General features: G+C 46.6%; 1 protein-coding gene across 3 annotated transcripts in view; it reads left to right on the forward strand.

The window, feature by feature from the left end:
• Positions 1 to 18,104, forward strand: part of ARMC9 (armadillo repeat containing 9) — a 119,736-nt gene that overhangs the window by 96,717 nt on the left and 4,915 nt on the right. For 2 of the 3 annotated variants that reach the window (XM_065881216.1, XM_065881218.1), the window contains one exon: positions 11,868 to 11,972. The exons of the other annotated variant lie outside the window; for it this stretch is intronic. In XM_065881216.1, coding sequence (XP_065737288.1) covers positions 11,868 to 11,972 — 105 coding nt within the window. The remainder of the gene's footprint in view (positions 1 to 11,867; positions 11,973 to 18,104) is intronic. 3 annotated transcript variants of the gene reach the window in all.

An 18,104-nucleotide genomic window follows, 5' to 3' on the forward strand; every position in this document is an offset into this window, starting at 1 on the left:
TTCTGGAGCTATGTGAAAAGAGTCTAATCCAGAAAAGTTGGGGGGTGAGCAGGGGGACACGTTAAAGCCAAGACTAGGACGCTCTCTTGATCTCCTGATATCTTATTGTTGCAGCTCACTGGGGTCTTGGATCACATTCTTGTCTCCTCTCATGGGCGCATTTGATCACGTGTACTGTCCGGGTCCTCATTCCAAGTCCAAGGTGACAGGGGCCAAGCACAGAAGCCTCTCTGTACCCCCGAACAGACCCTGAAAATGACAAATACATGCTGAATGTTAAAACAGCGAGTGTTTGAATCTAAATCCAGAGAAAGTGGTTCTGTAATCAGACTGCCTGGGTCTGAGTCCAGCCATGTGGCCTGGGGCAAGTTGGTTAACCACTCCAGGCCTCAGTGTTCTCATCTGTAAAGTGCAACTATAAATACCCATTTCTTCAGGTGGTTGTGAGGATCGAATGAAATCATCCCCATAAAGTGCTAGCACAGACGCAGTGCATGTTAGCCAGTTTTGACATTACTGTATCATCATGACCTACAGGCAGACTAGACTGATGCAGATGAAGGTCTGCTAGAGTGGAGGTTCCTCGTGTGGTACCCGGCCAGAGCTGGAGCCAAGGTTGGTGGGTGGCCAGGATGGAGCTGGGGGTGGAGAGCGGGGGAAGGGGGCCATTGGACGCCCTCAGTGGGTAAAAGGAGGGGAGGGAGGTTGTTCCCAGCACAAACTTCTGGTAACAGCGTGCTTGTGAGGTTTTTCCTAAAAAAACAAATTCAGATTCCTAATCAATCCCCGCAAAAGCATTTTCCCCTCTGCAGGGAGCTTGAGAAACACTGACAAATCCTTACTTTTCAAATCTCCTTCATCTAGATTCTTTGAGGACTTTGAAGTTCATCTAAACATTATTTCAGAACTTACGTGATTTATTGAATAATAATTTTTCCTTATGACATTCTTGCTGATGTGTAAGCATATACCCTCATTGTGTCAGGGGCATTTCCAGGTCTGGGGTGGTGGTTTCTGGCTTGTCAGCTAGCCGCCCCCCTCACTCCGGGCTGGGGGGGGCCCCACCCAGCCTTGGGGTCTTTTGTTTCCCCGGAGTGCCGCACCGCCTGCCCCTCCCATCTCTTGAGCACGCTCAGTGACTCTTATTCAGAAGGAACCACAGCGCGGGTTACACGAGTCGTCCTGTCTGCATCCCGCACAGTGTCTGGACACTGCTATGATGTCGTCTTCCTCCCTCTGTCCCACCAAAGCTTTCTACTGTCTTTCACTTCCAGTCCTGTTCAGCCTCCAAGTCTCCTCTGATTCTGTGTGTTCCATATTTTAATACGCTCGGCTTCTCTCAGGGCAACACTGCCGTCGTCTCCATGTGTCTTGCTATTTTCACTCAGACTTCAGGTGAAGTTGAAGCGAGCATACTGAGCAGCGAAAGCAATGGCTTAGAGGAATCAGGGAAATGAAGGGTGTTGGGGTTTGTCTAGTTAGTTAATGAACTGAGCTGGTTGTTAAGCCAGCTGTCATTACCCCCAGGAATGTCATTTTGCGGGTAGGGAAGTTGCTGTCTAGAGCAACGCAGCATCGCGACAAGTCCTCCAGGATTCAGAACCTGCTTCCATCCGCAGTCCTGGCACACACTCAAAGAAATCTGCAAAAATGGAAAAGGTCCATTCCGCTAGGGGAAATATGTTGATTACACTGCCTGCCTGGTCACCTTGGTCCACCCTTTCTCTCCCATGTGGAGTGTTTTTTCCTTATTTTTACAAAGAGTGAGATTTCCAATTCAGTGTTCTGAGAAGGTGTCTCAAATTTAAACTGCTGGTAGAAGTCTTATAATTATTTCAAGTGGAAAACACACTCGATACTTTCACTTGTCATATGTAAAACCACTTGAATACATTCTGCTCTCTGCATTATATCTGTAAGAATCTGAGTTTTCAAATGCATTTAGTGGTCAACCTTAGTTTTGTTTTCAGGCCAATTGCTTAGAATCTGGTTTGTCTGGAGTATTATGTATCTAAGCCCTCCAGTTAAGAATCTTGTAGTGTCATAAGATCACCGAGCCGCTATGGGGAAGCTTCGTATTAGAACATCTAAATTCATCTCAGCTCAAGTGCCTTTTTTATGAGGCATTCTTAATTTCTTGAAGTAATCAGTTATCCCTGGGCTCTCCCTTCAGTAATCTGATGCATTCTGCCGAAGTACATAAAGACCAGTAATTTTAGTAAAATTCCTCCCAGCAATGGTATTTAAAACCCACCCTAATGAGACATTTATTCTTGAAGCATTTCCTTATCCATCACCTGCTACTTCACAGAGTAGATTGCAAAGTATGTTTCATTTGGAATTCCCAGGCAGCTCGGAAAAGCTGGCAATGCGGCTGGTGCTGTTTTTACACGGTGTGTTCTGCACCCGGGTGCTGCCGCATTCAGCTGCTCACACACACTTAAGTGAGGCCAGGGAACTTCTTCCCACTTAAATTGGGGGGAAACTAGTGGAAGTAGTCTCCTCTCTCCCAGAGAGAAGGCTGAAGCTGTAAACTTATCACTGAATGTCTCCTAGGTTTGCCCATTTCAAAAAGTTCTGACACATCCTCAGTCGTTTCCACCCACTTGGCCCCAACTGAAGAAGTGGACCCAGTGCCCTGCTATCAGTAGGCATCAGTTTTACAGCCTCTCTCCTTTCGTTTCCCACCACACCTAGTGGTTTCCTCTGCCTTCCCGAAGCTCCCTCTGCGTCTAGTTTCCCAAGTGTTGCTGGAAACAGATTGAATAGTATTGAATTAAGCTCTTGCTTCTCTTTGCTAAGTTGCACTTTCCAGCTCATCGAGTACAGCCCGTTTTCCTTCTGCTCTTTACATTTCAGGGGTCCTGACGATGCCTCCGTTTCCTTTTTGCTGATATCAGTGTTTCTTAGAACAACGATGACAGTGACTTGTTTGTGTCTGTACAGTATATGGCTTTTCAAAATCAGAGAACTTAAGAGATTTCCTTAATCCGTAAGGCATGATTTTAAAAGGGACAGGATTTTAAATGATCTCGTTCGCCGGATGGAGAAACTCAGGCATTGACAAGAATCACGTCTAATCAGAGCCTCATTACAAACTTTCTTAACCAGGAATTATCAATTTAATAATGATTTTCACATCCATTTGCTTACATTTATGCATCTTACATCACCGTAATATTCTCGAAAGCACCAAGAGTATTTGCCTGCGTGTTGGCAGTAGAGAAACCGTGGCAGAGGAAGCAAATTCTCCAGGTGGCAAGCAGATCGGCTGAGATGCCCTGGTTCTTCCTCTGGCCCTACCCTTGCATATGACACTGTGACTTAAGTCGACTTTTATTACAGGGTCGTATATATTAGGGACCAAATGTAGAAACTGGCCTGTGTTTTACGAAGGTTATCCATTACCAATGAATTTAGCTATGAAGTATTTTTAATAAAAAACAGCTTCAACTTGCTTTAAGTTTTTAAAAATTTGAATAATATTTCAGTGAATCTCTTACTAACTTATTTTTGAACGAGTTAATAAATCAAGCTTTAACTTATGATGGATAATATGTTCGCTGGTTTGTATATTTGCAAGTGAATGCCTTACATATGTACTCGTTGTCGAGAGTAAAGAAGTACTTTTGTGAGCGTTGACTGAGGTTAGCCATTGACCTTTTATTTTTCATTGAAATGGAATGTGGGCATTTGTTTTGTTTCTTAAGGTTTCATATCTCATCCTGGCAGGGAAGTGGTGTATGACCAATACCTCTGTGAAACTGTGATCCATATGCCCATTTCCAACTGGTGCCTCCAAAGCCTGGTTCCCTAGGAAAGAGATGAAATACTACCCCACTGCCCAGAGCGCTTGGCCACTCACGCTGACCACACAGCCCAATGCTTTTGTCCACAAAGAGCAGTCATTTTCCTAAAATAATCATATAATGTACACACTATTTGATCACTAAGATGCTGGTATTGTAGTAAGCTAAACTCTAAGCCAAGGCAGCAGCATAAATCTTACCTGGCTGTCCCAGACCTGACCTCAGGTAGGGCCTCATATAGCATTACCTTTAAGGAACCCCGAGTGAAATTTCAGGATGGCGTGTTCACACGCGCTTGACAGAGCTGCCAACTCAGGGGAAGCAGCAGGAGAAGGCAGCAGCCCTTGCATGGAGAATGAGTCAGGACTAGAGGCTGGACGGCCATGAACCTGGTGTTCCAGGTAGGACAAGGGCGGATTCTCCGTCGGTGATTAGATGCGACAGGAAGAGAGAGGAGGACAAGACAGCGGGTTCCAGAACGGTGCCGCGGCCCTCCTCTCCCCTCTCTCTGCCCCATTGAGCTCAATCTCCACCGGGCACTGAGGACCCTCGGGCCTCAGAGGACCCGGTCAGTCCAGCCTGTGCCTCCTCAGAGACCGGCTTCTCTGAGGGGCCCCAGGTGGCTGAGTCAGAAAGATCTGGGCAGAAGGGGACTGGCCCAAGGTTAAAGTCCAGACTCCTGCCTCCAGGCCAGGCTCTCACTGTGGACCTGTCACCTCTCTCCAGCTCAGATTCCACATCAGACAAAGTCGGTGTAATCAAAGGAACCCACACGGAGTCACTGTGAGAATTAAGGTGAAGTGCTGTGGAAATGTAAGGTGGATTCCTCCATGGTTCTGTGGTCACAGAGCATCAATGAAGTGCTCAAATGTAAGCTGGAGGGAGCAGTGTCGCCGCAGCAGCCCCTGCCGCGGGTAAGACAGCACGGAGGGTTAGGAAAAGCTATGGGTTGGACTGGAACATGCCTCTCAGTCTGCTGGTTCTGGTCTGCTTCGGGGGCCACCTAGAATAAGTCGAATCCCCTTTCCCTAAGAAAGCCCATCCTGGGGTGACAGCGTCTAGTGGTGGCAGATGGCACTGACTGGGTGGTGAAGAAAGCCCGGGAGACAGGGCTGCGCCCTGGAACAGCCCTACCCAGAGGCAGTCCTCACGGGAATTTGGGCCTTCCCATCCCTTGGAAACTGACTCCGATAAACCAAATTCACAAAAGACTGGGGCACCCAAAATGGCTGGAAGTTTGTTTGAAAACAAGGACAGGTACTTGACGTTTGCTTTCTCTTCCTGTTGGCAAGTTTAGAGGAAGCAAGTCACATGTGGTTGAGTGGGTGAGGAATCAGGAGAAGGATTGGTTAGATAACTTCAGGGACCCTTGTCACCCAGGCGTGCAGCCCTGGGGCACCCCCTCCGCCCTGAGACTGGACGGGCACTGGACGGGCATCTCCTCCAGGGCCCCTCCTTCCTGCCATCTCACTTCACAGCAGGCCAGCTCCCTTCACACAGACACATTCTTTCCTTAGTTTCTACCTCAGTCAGGTGACGGCCTGGTCTGTTTTGTATTGATCTTTATAATTTAACCTGCAAAGGACAGTGTAATCTCCGAAGCCCCAGCAGGGAGCGGGAAAGAGGACCGCAGCTTCCCCGGTACCATGTACGTCGTTCAGCTGGAGTTTGATTAGACACAGACCCGAGACAGCTCATATATGCTATCATCTTGTTTGTAACTCCTCTCTTTTTGTGTATTTGAAAACTTTTTATTTTGAGATAATTATAGATTGACATAACGATAGAGAAAAATCTTGTGTACCCTTTACCCAATTCCATCCACTGGTAGCATCTTGCAAAGCTACAGCATAACAACAACCAGGGTATGAACACTGATGCATTCAAGAGCCAGAAGATTTCCATTACCACAGGGTCCCTTTACAGCCACAACTCCCATTTCCTCCTTAAAATCTGGCAACCACTAATCTGTTCTCCATTTCCATAGTTTTAGCGTTTCAAGAACGTTGTATAAGTGGAATGATATAGTATGTAACCACTGAGGATTGGCTTTTTTCACACAGCGTATTTCACTGGAGATTCATCCAGGCCCCTGTGTGTCAATAGTTCATGGTGTGGGGCTTCCCTGGTGGCGCAGTGGTTAAGAATCCGCCTGCCAGTGCAGGGGACATGGGTTCGAGCCCTAGTCTGGGAAGATCCCACATGCCGCGGGGCAACTAAGCCCGTGCGCCACAACTACTGAGCCTGCGCTCAGAGCCCGCGAGCCACAACTGCTGAGCCCGCGTGCCACAACTACTGAAGCCCGAGCACCTAGAGCCTGTGTTCCTCAACAAGAGGAGCCACTGCAACGAGAAGCCCACGCACCGCAGGGAAGAGTAGCCCCCGCTCGCCGCAACTAAAGAAAGCCTGAGCGCAGCAACAAAGACCCAGCGCAGCTAAAAATAAATAAATTAAATAAATTAATAAAAAAAAAAATAGTTCGTGGTGTGGCTGGACCACAGTTTGTTTAACATTCTCCTGTGGAAGGACATCTGTTGTTCCCAGTTTTTGGTTATTACAAATAAAGCTTCTATGAACATTCATGTACAGATTTTTGTGTGACAATAAGTTTCCACTTCTCTGGGATAAATGCCTAAGAGCATAATTGTTGGGTCACATGTAGCTCCATGTTTAGCGTTTTGAGAAACTGCCAGGCTGTTTGCCGGAGTAGCCGCTCCAGTTCTGTGTTCCCACCAGCAACGTATGTGTGATCTACTTTCTCTGCATCCTCACCAGCATTTGATGTTATTACTGTTTTTAACTTAGCCATTCTGATAGGTGTGGAGTGACTCACTGTGGTTTTAATTTGCATTTTCCTAATAGGTAGTGATGTTGAACACTTTAATGTGCTTATTTGTCATCCACGTGTCCTCTTTAGTGAAATGTCTCTTCATATTTTTGCCCATTTTCTAACTGGATTGTTTGGGGGTTTTACTGTTGAGTTTTGAGTATTCTTTCTATACTTAATATATTTAGATACTAGTCCTTTGTCGGGTATGTGGTTTCCAAATGTTTTCTGCCAGTCTATAGCTTTTCTTTTTGTCCTCTTAACAGGGTCTTTTACACAGCAAAGTTTTTAAATTTTCAATAAAAATCTGATTTATCAAATTTTCCTTTTTATGGACTGTACTCCTGGTATCAAGTATAAGAACGCTTTGCCTTGCCATGGGTCCTGAAGATTTTCTCCTATTCTAACAATTTGATAGCTTTACATTTAAGTCCATGGTCCATTCTGAGTTAATTTTTATATAAGGTGTGAGAATTAAAGTAAGGTTCTTTTTTTTTTTTCCCATGCATGTCCAGTTGCTCCAGCACCACTTGTTTTTGTTTGTTTGTTTGTTTGTTTTTAATAACAGTGGTTGACATTTATTAGTCATTTACAGTGTATCTGGCACTTTTCTAATGTACAGTTTTCAGAAGTGTCCTATGAGTTAGATTCTATTATTACCATGATTTTACAGATAAGGAAACTGAAAGGTAGATGGAATAAACCGTACAAAGCCCAATGGCAGATGACCATCAGAGCCCATGTTTCTAGCCTATGTGCTCTACTATCTCCGGTATAGAATATTTTACCTTCTCTAGTATTAACATATTTTATGATAATTTTAGATTTTAAAAGTTTCCCCGGTGATAATTTACTTTTTCTCACCAAGAGATCTGTTCCAGTTTGCAGCAATCTAGTCAATAATTCCAAATTTTCATTACTGAATCTTCGGGCAGCACCACTTGTTGAAAAGACTGTCCTTCCTCTGTTGAAATACTTTTTGCACCTTTGTCAAAAATCAGTTGGGCGTATTTGTGTAGGTCTGTTTGAGGTTCTCTGTTTTGTCCAGTTGATCTATATCTCTCTCCCTCTGCCAATACCACATAGTCTTGATTCTGGTAGCTATATAATGTCAACTGGGAAAAAAGTGCACAACCTAAAAGTTGAGAGTTATGTTTTATTCAGGGGCTTTACTGAGGACTGTAGCCTGGGAGACAGCCTCTCAGACAGCTCTGAGGGACTGTTCCAAAGAGGTAAGGGAGGCACTGGATATAATAGGAGCTTTTGCTGGGGAGGAGAATGTAGTTGAACATCAAAAGATTACTACTAATCACACACACACACAAAAAACGGACATCTCAAGTTAACAATTTTAGTGCTTTTCAGTGTATGGGAAGATGCAAGAGCCTGGGCTCATTGAAATTACCATTTTGATATTCATCTTAACTATCTAGGGCCAGTACCTTGTTTTTTTCCATCCTGAGTTCCCCTCAGGGTGCACCAGCAGGGGCGGCTGCAGTGGCTGATGACTTTATGGCCACAGCATCCTTTGTTTGCTGAAATGGCAGACGACAGTCTTTGCCTACAATAATAAGTCCTGAAATCAGGTGGACTGACTGATTCCTCCCACTTTGTTCTTCTTTTTCAAAATTGTCTTAGCTATTCTAGTTCCTTTGCCCCTTCCGTATAAATTTTAGAGTAGTCTTGTACCCATCTACAGAAAAATCTTGCTGGGATTTTTATAGAAATTACATTAAACTTGTATATCAACTTGGGGAGAAGTGACATTTTTAACTATGTTGAGTTTCTAATTCATGAACAAGTTAATGTCTTTCCATTTATTTAGACCTCCTTTGATTTCTTTCTTTAGTGTTTTGTAGTTCTCAGCATACAAGTCCTATACACGTTTTGTTAGATTTACACCTAAGTATTTCTTATTTTATTTTTTTTGTGTGTGTGTATAAGCAATTGTAAATTATATTGTACTTTCAATCAGAGTCTTAATTTAAGGCTAGTATGTAGAAATTGATTTCTGTATGTTTATCTTATATCCTGTGACCTTGCTGAACTCACTTATTAGTTCTTTGAGTTTGGGGAGGTCAATTCCTTAGGATTTTCTACATAGACAATCATGTCATCTGCAAATAAAGACAATTCTATTTCTTCCTTTCTGATCTGTACGCTTCCTATTTCCTTTTTTGCCTTCTTGCTCTGTCTAGAACTTATAACACTAAGAATGGTGAGAGTAGAAATCCTTCCCTTGTTCCCAGTCTTAGGGGGAAGGCATCCAGTCTTTCACCATTAAGTATAATGTTAAATACAGGTTTTCTATAGATGTTCTTTATCAAGTACCCCCCATTCCTATTCTTCTGAGTTTTTGGTCATGAATGGATATTGAATTTTGCCATGCTTTTTCTTCATCTATTAATATAATCATGTAATTTTTTTTTCTTCGTAAGCCTGTTAATCTTGTGGATTACAATGATTACATTTTAAATACTGAACCAGACTTGCGTCACTAGAACAAACCCCACTTGGTCATTGTATATAATTTTTTTTAGCATATTGATCTATTGGTCTAATCTATTTGCCTATATTTTATTAAGGATTTTTTTTCATTTTCCTTTAACTTGGTTGTTAAGGACTTTTGCATCTTTATTTATGATGGATATTTGTCTGTACTCTGTTTATAAAAGTACTATCATTGTCTGGTTTCGGTACCAGGGTAATACCAGCTTCATAAAATGAATTAGGAATTATTTCTTCCTCTTCCGTTTTTGGAGAACATTGTATAGAATTGGTGTTAACTTTTTAAAAAGTTTGGTAGAATTCTCCAGTGAAACCATGTGGGCCTGGAGAAGTCTTTGGGGGAATTTTTAAATTAGGAATTCAATTTTCTTAATAATTATAGGATTATTAAAGTCATCTGAGAGGCTTTGTGTTTTTTATCTAAGTTGTCAAATTTATGTACGGTTGCTCATAGTAATCCCTATTATCCTTTTTTTTTTTCATTTTTAAAAAATCTTTTATTTATATAAGTGTGAACTCTACCTCTGTGGATTTCTACCTGATAATCCATTAATATCCACATTTATTTTCATGCTCACATTGTCCCCATTTGGCCAGTGGAAGTCCCACCAAGTTAACTCTCGTGCATTATATGCACAATTTAATTGTGCGTTATTTGTTACAAAAAAATTGAACTAATGTATCTTTTCAAACAGTGAAAAAGAACAAAAAGCGACAAGGGCCTAAGAGAAGACAGTGGCAAGTAGAAAAGAAATTTAGAAGTATATAGGTGGCGAAAGTGTGATGATTAACTTGGTATGGGCCTATTATCCTTTTGATGTCTGCGGGTCTGTAGTGATATCTCCTGTTTCATTCCTGATATCAGTAACCTGTGTCTTCTTTTTCTTTGCCAGTCTTGCTACAGGTTTGACAATTTCATTAATCTTTTCAAAGAATCAGCTTTCAGTTTTACCAGTTTTCTCTGTTGTTTTCCTTTTCATCGATATCTGCTCTTCTCTTTATTATTGCCTTCCTTTTGTTTGCTTTATGTTTACTTTTCTATGTTCTTGAGACTTCCTGTTTTTTTCATTTGTTTCAAGAATGTTTGTGATTGCTCACTGAAGCCATTTTATGATGGTCGCTTTAAAATTTTTTCAGACAATTCTAGCATCTCTGTATCTTGATGTTGGCATCTCCTGATTGTCTCTTAATTCAGTTTGAGAGCACGCTGGTGCCTGGTATGATGAATGATTTTTTATTTAAACCCAGATATTTTGGATACTGTGTTAGGAAACTTTTGTCTTATTTTAAACCTTCTCTTTTACCTGGCTTCTTCTGACCCTGCTGTGGCAGAGGAGCAGGGGCTTCTCCTCATTACTGTTAGGTGTGGGGAGAAGTCCAGGTTCTGCAGTTGGCCTCTGTTGACACCCCGGGGAGCGGGGGAGGAGACTCCTTGTTACTGCAGGACAGGTATGAGAGTTCTCCATCCCTGCTGGGCCGCCACTAACACCTCCCTGACTGGAAGAGGTGGTAGGAATGCCTTGTTACTGCCCCCCACGTGGCCTCCCCGACACCACAGGAACATGGTGAAACGTGGCAGTGGTGAACGCCTTGAGTCTCCACCAGGCCTCCTCTGACACGGTCCCTGGTTGCGGGGCAGGGACATCTCATTACTGCAGAGTCGGGGTGGAAGTCCAGCCTCTCCACCTGGTCTCTACTCTCCCCTCCGGGTAGGGGGGCTTCATTACCACCCAGCAAGGACAAAACTCCCCCTCCCTACTTGTCCCTCTCTGATATCACCCCGGTGGGGGTTACTGGGGTGCCTCGTCACAGCCTGGTAAGGGCAAAAGTCTCAGCGGCCTGACGCCCTTGCTGGTGTGGTTGTGGGTGGGATGACAGTGTTTGCTCCGGTGTTTGGTGAGTGTCTAAAAGTTCCATCATGCTGGGCTCCCCGTTTCCTGGTTCTTTGGCTAGACGGAGTAGGCTTTGGGGGACTTTTTTTTGTCTTCACCATGCTCGTTTCCGGGTTGCTGGCTTCTTCAGCGCCAAGTGGGGAATCTCTAAGGCAAAAAGTAAACCCAGGGGACTCGCCACCTTTTATTCCTTGTGTTTCAGGATACCCAGCCAGTCTGCCCCCTCCTCTCCACCTCTCAGGGTCTCATATTTATTTTGTACGTAATGTCCAGTGTTTTTGGTTGTACTTAGTGGGAGGAACAGGGAAAAATATGTCCACTCCATCTTCCCAGAAGCAAAACGGTTTTTCTCTTTTTGCTGGGTCTTATTGACCGTAAACTGCGGCAAAAGAGCAAGCCTATAATATACAGTTTTGTATCCTCTGTAAGGCCTGCGCATGTGGAGGTGCTTAGTATTTATTTGTAGACTGGCTGATTTGGCTGTTCACGTGGCACCTTGACCTCACAGAGAAAAACATTCTGAGAACTGTAACTAGCAGAGACCATTCAACAGCATCTTGGGTGAACCTCTTCCCACCTGTGGCCGTGGAAGTGTTCATTAGACGCCCAGCTTCCTAAAGACGTAGGTTGGCATTTTCCCTTTCATCTTCACGGAGGTTGTGAGCGGAGGGCAGACGGCCCTGGAGAACCTTTGAAATGCAGACCCATGAGCCGCTGCTGTTGGGCTAAGGTCTTCCCATTTCATGAGGTGCCCACTTGGGGAGGCGCCCTCTGGGAACTTGCAGCGAGGGAGGGGTCCAGAGCACTCACCCCGTATCTCCTTTGAAACAGGAGGACCATGACACTATGGAAGCCGATCTGGACAAAGATGAACTGATCCAGCCCCAGCTTGGAGAGCTCTCAGGCGAGAAGCTTCTGACCACGGAGTACTTGGGAGTAAGTACCGTGTGAAGGGGGCGGGACCCCGAAATAGAAAGGAGAGATGGACCGTTGATGGACTTAGCATTTGCGGTAACACATAAGGGTTTGGTTTGGTCTGTTACGATACTATGTTTATTAGAAGATATGTGTCAGCCAGCTTGCTTCCAGCGGCCCTAGTTACTATCCTAAACAGACCCGCTGCTGGACAGAAGGCGGTTAGAGTATAACTAAAGGGCACACTCCAGAGCCTTCGTAACGTCCGAGGGTAAGCCCGTCCTCAGTAGCAATCGTCTGCCCGTCCAGCGTCTTTGTTTTCTCGTGCCTCGTCCATGAGAAGGGAAGACTGCTGCAGCTTTGTCAGTTGTCAGCACACAGGTGATGGCCGAAGCCATCCGAGCAGGTGAGGTCGCCCGCTGAGGGAGGCAGAGGGTGGAGAGGGAGGGAGGGCAGGGCCGAGCCAGCATGTCAGGCGCAGGAGAAGGAAGACGGGCCCCTGAGAAGGACAGAAAGGGAACAGTCAGGGAGGCTTGAGGAGAACCAGGAGAAAGCAGTGCCACGGAAACCAGGAGGCAGGGGTGTTTCCGGGTGGGCTGAGTGGGCAGTCAAAGCACCAAGGGGCCTGTGGAGTCACACGTCTGTGAGGGGCCATAATCTGAACTCCCCGACGACCCCGAGGCTCCGGGAACGCCTTGCTACCACCCACCAGCTAGGTAGGGAAGGGTGTGAGTCAGCGGAGCTGCCTACTGGCTGGGAGAGGACGGCGGCGTCGAGGACCCAGGTGTCTCGTGGAGCCTTGATCAGAGAACACGTGGGTGAGCAGGTGGGATGCCGCAGGGTAGGTGTCTGAAGGGAGCAGCAATGGCACAGGATGAGGCCAGTTCAGACCGAAGCCCCGTGACAGATGGCTAGCACGTAGGGGTGAAGGCCGTTGGTATTAAAAGGAGCTCCTGGAATTTTGAAGCTGGTGGTTGACTGGGTCGGTTGCATGGACCCTGAAATCTCCTCAGATTGGCAGGTCAGTGTTGGAGCTGGGATGCTGAACAATCGAAGCGAGGACAGTGACTTGGGAAGGAAAAAGGTGGTGGGTGCAGGTGGCATGAGCCTTTCCAGGGGCAGGTGGAAGCAGAAAGCACCTGTCCATTCCCATTGCTGCCCCGTCCAGGCCCTCATCACCTCACCCTGGGCACTGGTCTCCCTGGTCACCTGGGCCTGGTCTTCCTCATTGTTCAGGGAGTTTCCAGGGGCCCCGGGCTGGAGTCAGTATATGCTGGCAGAACTTGAAGTTGGAGGACAGCCAAGGGCCGAGGCACGGGGACATTGTCGGCGAGGGTTTTGGAGTTTACTCTGCATGGGCTGGGAAGCTGTTGGAGGGCACAGAGCAGGGCAGAGCTCAGTTTGACTTACGTTTTACTATATTAACTTCTATTTTCACTCTGGCTGCTTTGTGGAGAATAGACCACGTGGGGCAAGAGTTAAAGAAAGGGGGTGATTTAGGAGGCTGGGTGACCACCGGCCCCCAGTCATGGACAAGTGCCTATAGCCCGCCACTGTCCCTAGAAACAGCTCAGGGATCAAAGGAACCTAACTGACTGCGGAGGCTCCATTACGTTAAGTCAAGTGGGGAGGTAGGTGCTTGAGAAGGGACAGAAGTGAGGCCATCCGGGTTCCAAACTGCTGATGGAAGTCTTGAGCCCTGACTAGGCCTTTGCTTCCCTTTGGAAGAACACTGGCTTTGTCAGGGAAGGCCTGAGCTCCATTTGACAGGACGTGCATTTTTTTTTTTCAATTTATTTATTTTTTATTTTATTTATTTTTGTCTGTGTTGGGTCTTCGTTGCTGTGCGAGGGCTTTCTCTAGTTGTGGCGAGCGGGTGCGACTCTTGGTTGTGGTGCGCGGGCTTCTCACCACGGTGGCTTCTCTTGTTGCGGAGCATGGGCTCTAGGCGTGCGGGCTTCAGTAGTCGTGGCACACGGGCTCAGTAGTTGTGGCTCACGGGCTCTAGAGCGCAGGCTCAGTAGTCGTGGCGCACGGGCTTAGTTGCTCCGCGGCGTGTGGGATCTTCCTGGGCCAGGGCTCGAACCCGTGTCCCCTGCACTGGCAGGCGGATTCTTAACCACTGCGCCACCAGCGAAGCCCTGGACGTGCATTTTTTTTTTTTTTTTTTGCTGTGCGCGGACCTCTCACTGTTGTGGCCTCTCCCGTTGTGGAGCACAGGCTCCGGACGCACAAGCCTAGTGGCCATGGCTCATGGGCCCAGCCGCTCCGCGGCATGTGGGATCCTCCCGGACCGGGGCACGAACCTGTGTCCCCTGCATCAGCAGGCGGACTCTCAACCACTGCGCCACCAGGGAAGCCCTGGACGTGCATTTTTAAAAGCAAGATTCTCATCCTTCATGGGCAGGTGGTGAGGAAGACAGAAGGCAAGTTGGTGGGGCTTCTCTGGAGGATGGTGGCGAAGCTGTCGAGAACTCAGCCCTGAGATGCTGGGACTTCCCCACAGACACCACTGCACAAGCACGCGAGGGTCAGCAAGGATGTTCAGACAGAAACCCCAGTACAGCCCCTCCGCTAAGTAGCTTTTAGCACCTCTGCACAGTGAAATGCCGCGGGTGAGATCTTATGTTGATGTGGTGAAGATTTTTAACAGCAACAACGGAAACAAGACACCGAACATGCTGGAACTACCAGTTTAATCTTGCAGTTTGGTGAGGCACAAAGTGACAGAGCTTTCAAATCAACCAACAATCCAGCTTAATGGCATCCAGAAATGGTGTCACTTTACCATAGCCTGCAGTTCTAAATCTTCTTAATGCATAGGTACTGTTCTTTGACCAGAAGGAAATATTTAGAAAAGTTCTACACATGCTTGTTTATCTCATTGGTGTCAGTTAACTTGTCGGTGGCAATGTGAGTGGTAAGAATGAAGTACAGAAAGAATTCACTATAGGGACGTAAAGACCAAGGTTATTACTTTCCTAGGGCCGCAGTAACAAATGACCATAAACTGGATGGCTTAAAACCACAGAAATGTATTCTCCCGCCATTCTGGAGGCCAGCAGTCCACATCAAGTTATCAGCACGGCCACACGCCCTCTGAAGGCTCTAGGGGAGAACCTTTCTTGGTCTTGCACCTTCTGGCGGCTCCAGACCCTCCTTGGCTTCTGGCGGTGGAACTCCAGACTCTGCCTCCTCTTCTCTTCTCTTTGTGTTCTCTTGTCTCTTATGACACTCTTCACTGGACTTAGGATAATCTAGGATGATCTCTTCATGTTAGGATCCCTAATGTAACTACATCTGCAAAGACTGTTTATCCAAATCAGGCCACGTTCACAGGTTCCCGGGGTTAGTACATGGACAGATCTGTTGGAGGCCACCATTCGACCCACTCACTAGACCAGGTCACCATAGGATCTCATGTGGAAACACTTTAAAGTTTTATTAGGAAACTTACTGTTGAGCAGTAATCGCTGAGGTTATAGGAACACTGCCCATTTTGCTGTCATTGTTCGTTAGACTCCTCAGCTGCCCTCAGCCACCCAGTCTTGATTTGAAATTGACAGCCGGCCAGCGCTGTGAGCTCACCTCACCTGCCCACCTTTGGCTCTGGTGGTTCACGCGGGGGTTGTGCACTCATACCTGCTAACTGCTTGTGTCAAACGAGGGAACCTGCCAGAGACAGAAGGCGTTGCATTTCACTAGGGAATGTGCACCCCAAAAATCACAATTCACGCCTCCCTCCCATTCTGGTGTACTGGGTAGACTGTAGATTTTTCAAGATCAGTGGAAAGCTGTTGACTTTTAGAAACTTGTATTCAAAACTTTTTGATTGAACCTGTGCCATTTGCCTAACACACAACAGAATGCTGGCAAAGTTTCTCAAGCTGTTATCTTCCAGAAGTTTACAGAAGATGACACAGAGCAGATAAAAGTGTGCTGCTGTTGAGGGATGGGGGGTCAGGGGGTTGACGGGTATCATCCTGTGATGTCAGAGCTGGCCATCGAAGGTACGTTAAAATAGAGTCTAGGGGCTTCCCTGGTGGCACAGTGGTTGGGAGTCCGCCTGCCGATGCAGGGGACACGGGTTCGTGCCCCGGTCCGGGAAGATCCCACATGCCGCGGAGCGGATGGGCCCGTGAGCCATGGCCGCTGAGCCTGTGCGTCCGGAGCCCGTGCTCCACAACGGGAGAGGCCGCAACAGTGAGAGGCCCACGTACCACAAAAAAAATAAAAATAAAAAAATAGAGTCTAGGTCCCAGCCCAGACCTCCTTACCATAATCCCAGGAGTGGTAATTGTACACACCAGTGATTTAAAAACTATAATACTAGTTAGGGCGTGAGCGGGGAGGTGCAGTGAGGGCAGCCTGCCAGGGTGTCGAGGGGATGGAAGGGAGCCCTTCCCAGGGTGCCTGGACCCATGGCTCCCCGCTTGCTGGGCATCGATGGCCACCCCGCGCCCTGCAAGGCCACACTCGCCGCCTGTCCTCACCCCCCCAAGTTCAAGCAGATAGCGCCTGCGCACTGCAGAGCCCGGGCCGTGAAGAAGCTGGCGACCACAGGGAACTCAGGGAAAGCTTGGGCAGAACAAGCCACTTTTCCTGGACTTGCCTGAGCGTGGTGGTGGCCACATCACATGTATCCGTTCACTCATAGTTCTGGTGAAAACAGCGCCCTTTTGTGTTTCGTCTTCAGGCCGTGATCAGCAGCAGATCAAGACTGATGACTTGCCAACTTCTCCTTGCTTGGTTATTTCTAAATCTTTCAGAATCATCCATATTATGCCGAATAATCACTTAGTTCTTCCTAAAAAGAGTGCCCTGCTTTAAATATCTTCAGTACCCTGGGTAAAGGCGTGTAGATATTTATCATAGGATCTCAGTTGTTTTGTTTTTATTTTGAAGTTTCAACTTATTGTTCAGTTACCTTTAACAACAGTCATAGGCGTGCCTTAAGTTAGCTGGGCTCACGTCCTGGGCCAAGTCCTGTGCGGATTGCCTCACACATCTGATTCCATTTATTTCATCCTCCCAACAAAGGATGGGGTAAATTCTGCTCGTATCGCGTGTCATAGATGAGGCAGCTAAGGCTGAGAGCGTTGGGGAGCATTCTCAGGTGTTATCTGAGCCTGCTTGCTCTTTACCACTAAGCTCTGCTGCCTTCTGGGAGAGCCGTTGATTTTCCAGTGAATTCTGTTCCGTATTTGAAAGTTTAGAGTCTCCAACTGTGTGAAATATTCAGAATTACTCTGTGGTCCAATTTCTGAGCATAGACTCAGTTTGGAGGGGGAATGCCTGGTGTCAATGCTAATCACTCCCTTTCCACACTTCCTTTTCTGCCAAGTTGGTTTGGAGATCTCCTAAAGGGCTGGTTAAAGCAGGGGTCCTGGCCCAACCTCCGGACAGTCTGAGTGTGTGGACCTGGCCCTAGGAATCTGCCTCTTTATTACACCCCTCAGTGGTTCTAAAGCCAGCATCTGGGCCATGGAAACATTGCCACGTGGGCAGACCTCAAGGTTAACGGGGCCTCAGCAGGGGTAGTGAGTGCATCTGGCCAGGGGGCAGGGCCAGCCCGCCGGAGACAGGGAAGAAGCTTGGGCGCCTGCAGCTGGCCCTGTTTTACTCGCAGTGAAAACCAAAACCGGAGAAGGAAGGGCCTCAGTTTCCAATTTTTCCTTTTTTTTTCCCAAATTTGTCTCCACTTTGGGGTTTTTTCCTAATCACTTTTCAACCAATTATTCCTGCTCTGCCTGACTCTGATGATTGAAAAGTCACTTGGAACTAACTAAAAAGTCCATATTCCTATGTGTGAAAACACAACCAAACAAGCAGGGGGAAGAATCCCCAACCCCCAAAGATTCCAAATCCTTTTCTTTTTCAGTTTGTTTCTGGGATTCTTTTTTCTGATTGCAAAAGAAATACATGCTTATTACTGAAAAGTCAAAAGTAAGCACAGCATAAACAACCACCATAATAATTCTGTCCACCCAGAGATAACCACTGTTCCCTCTATTTTCCTTTCATTTATCTCTGTATCTCATCTTTCCTTTGTCAGTTGGTTTTGAGCTCATCTGCAAGTAGCAGGGAATCCAGCCTTATCAGACCCCAGGCTCGTCTCTTGCCTTCTTTCACCCAGCCTGTCAGAAGGGAAGA

The sequence above is a fragment of the Phocoena phocoena genome, chromosome 7 (genome assembly GCF_963924675.1).
Source record: "Phocoena phocoena chromosome 7, mPhoPho1.1, whole genome shotgun sequence".
Lineage (NCBI taxonomy): Eukaryota > Metazoa > Chordata > Mammalia > Artiodactyla > Phocoenidae > Phocoena > Phocoena phocoena.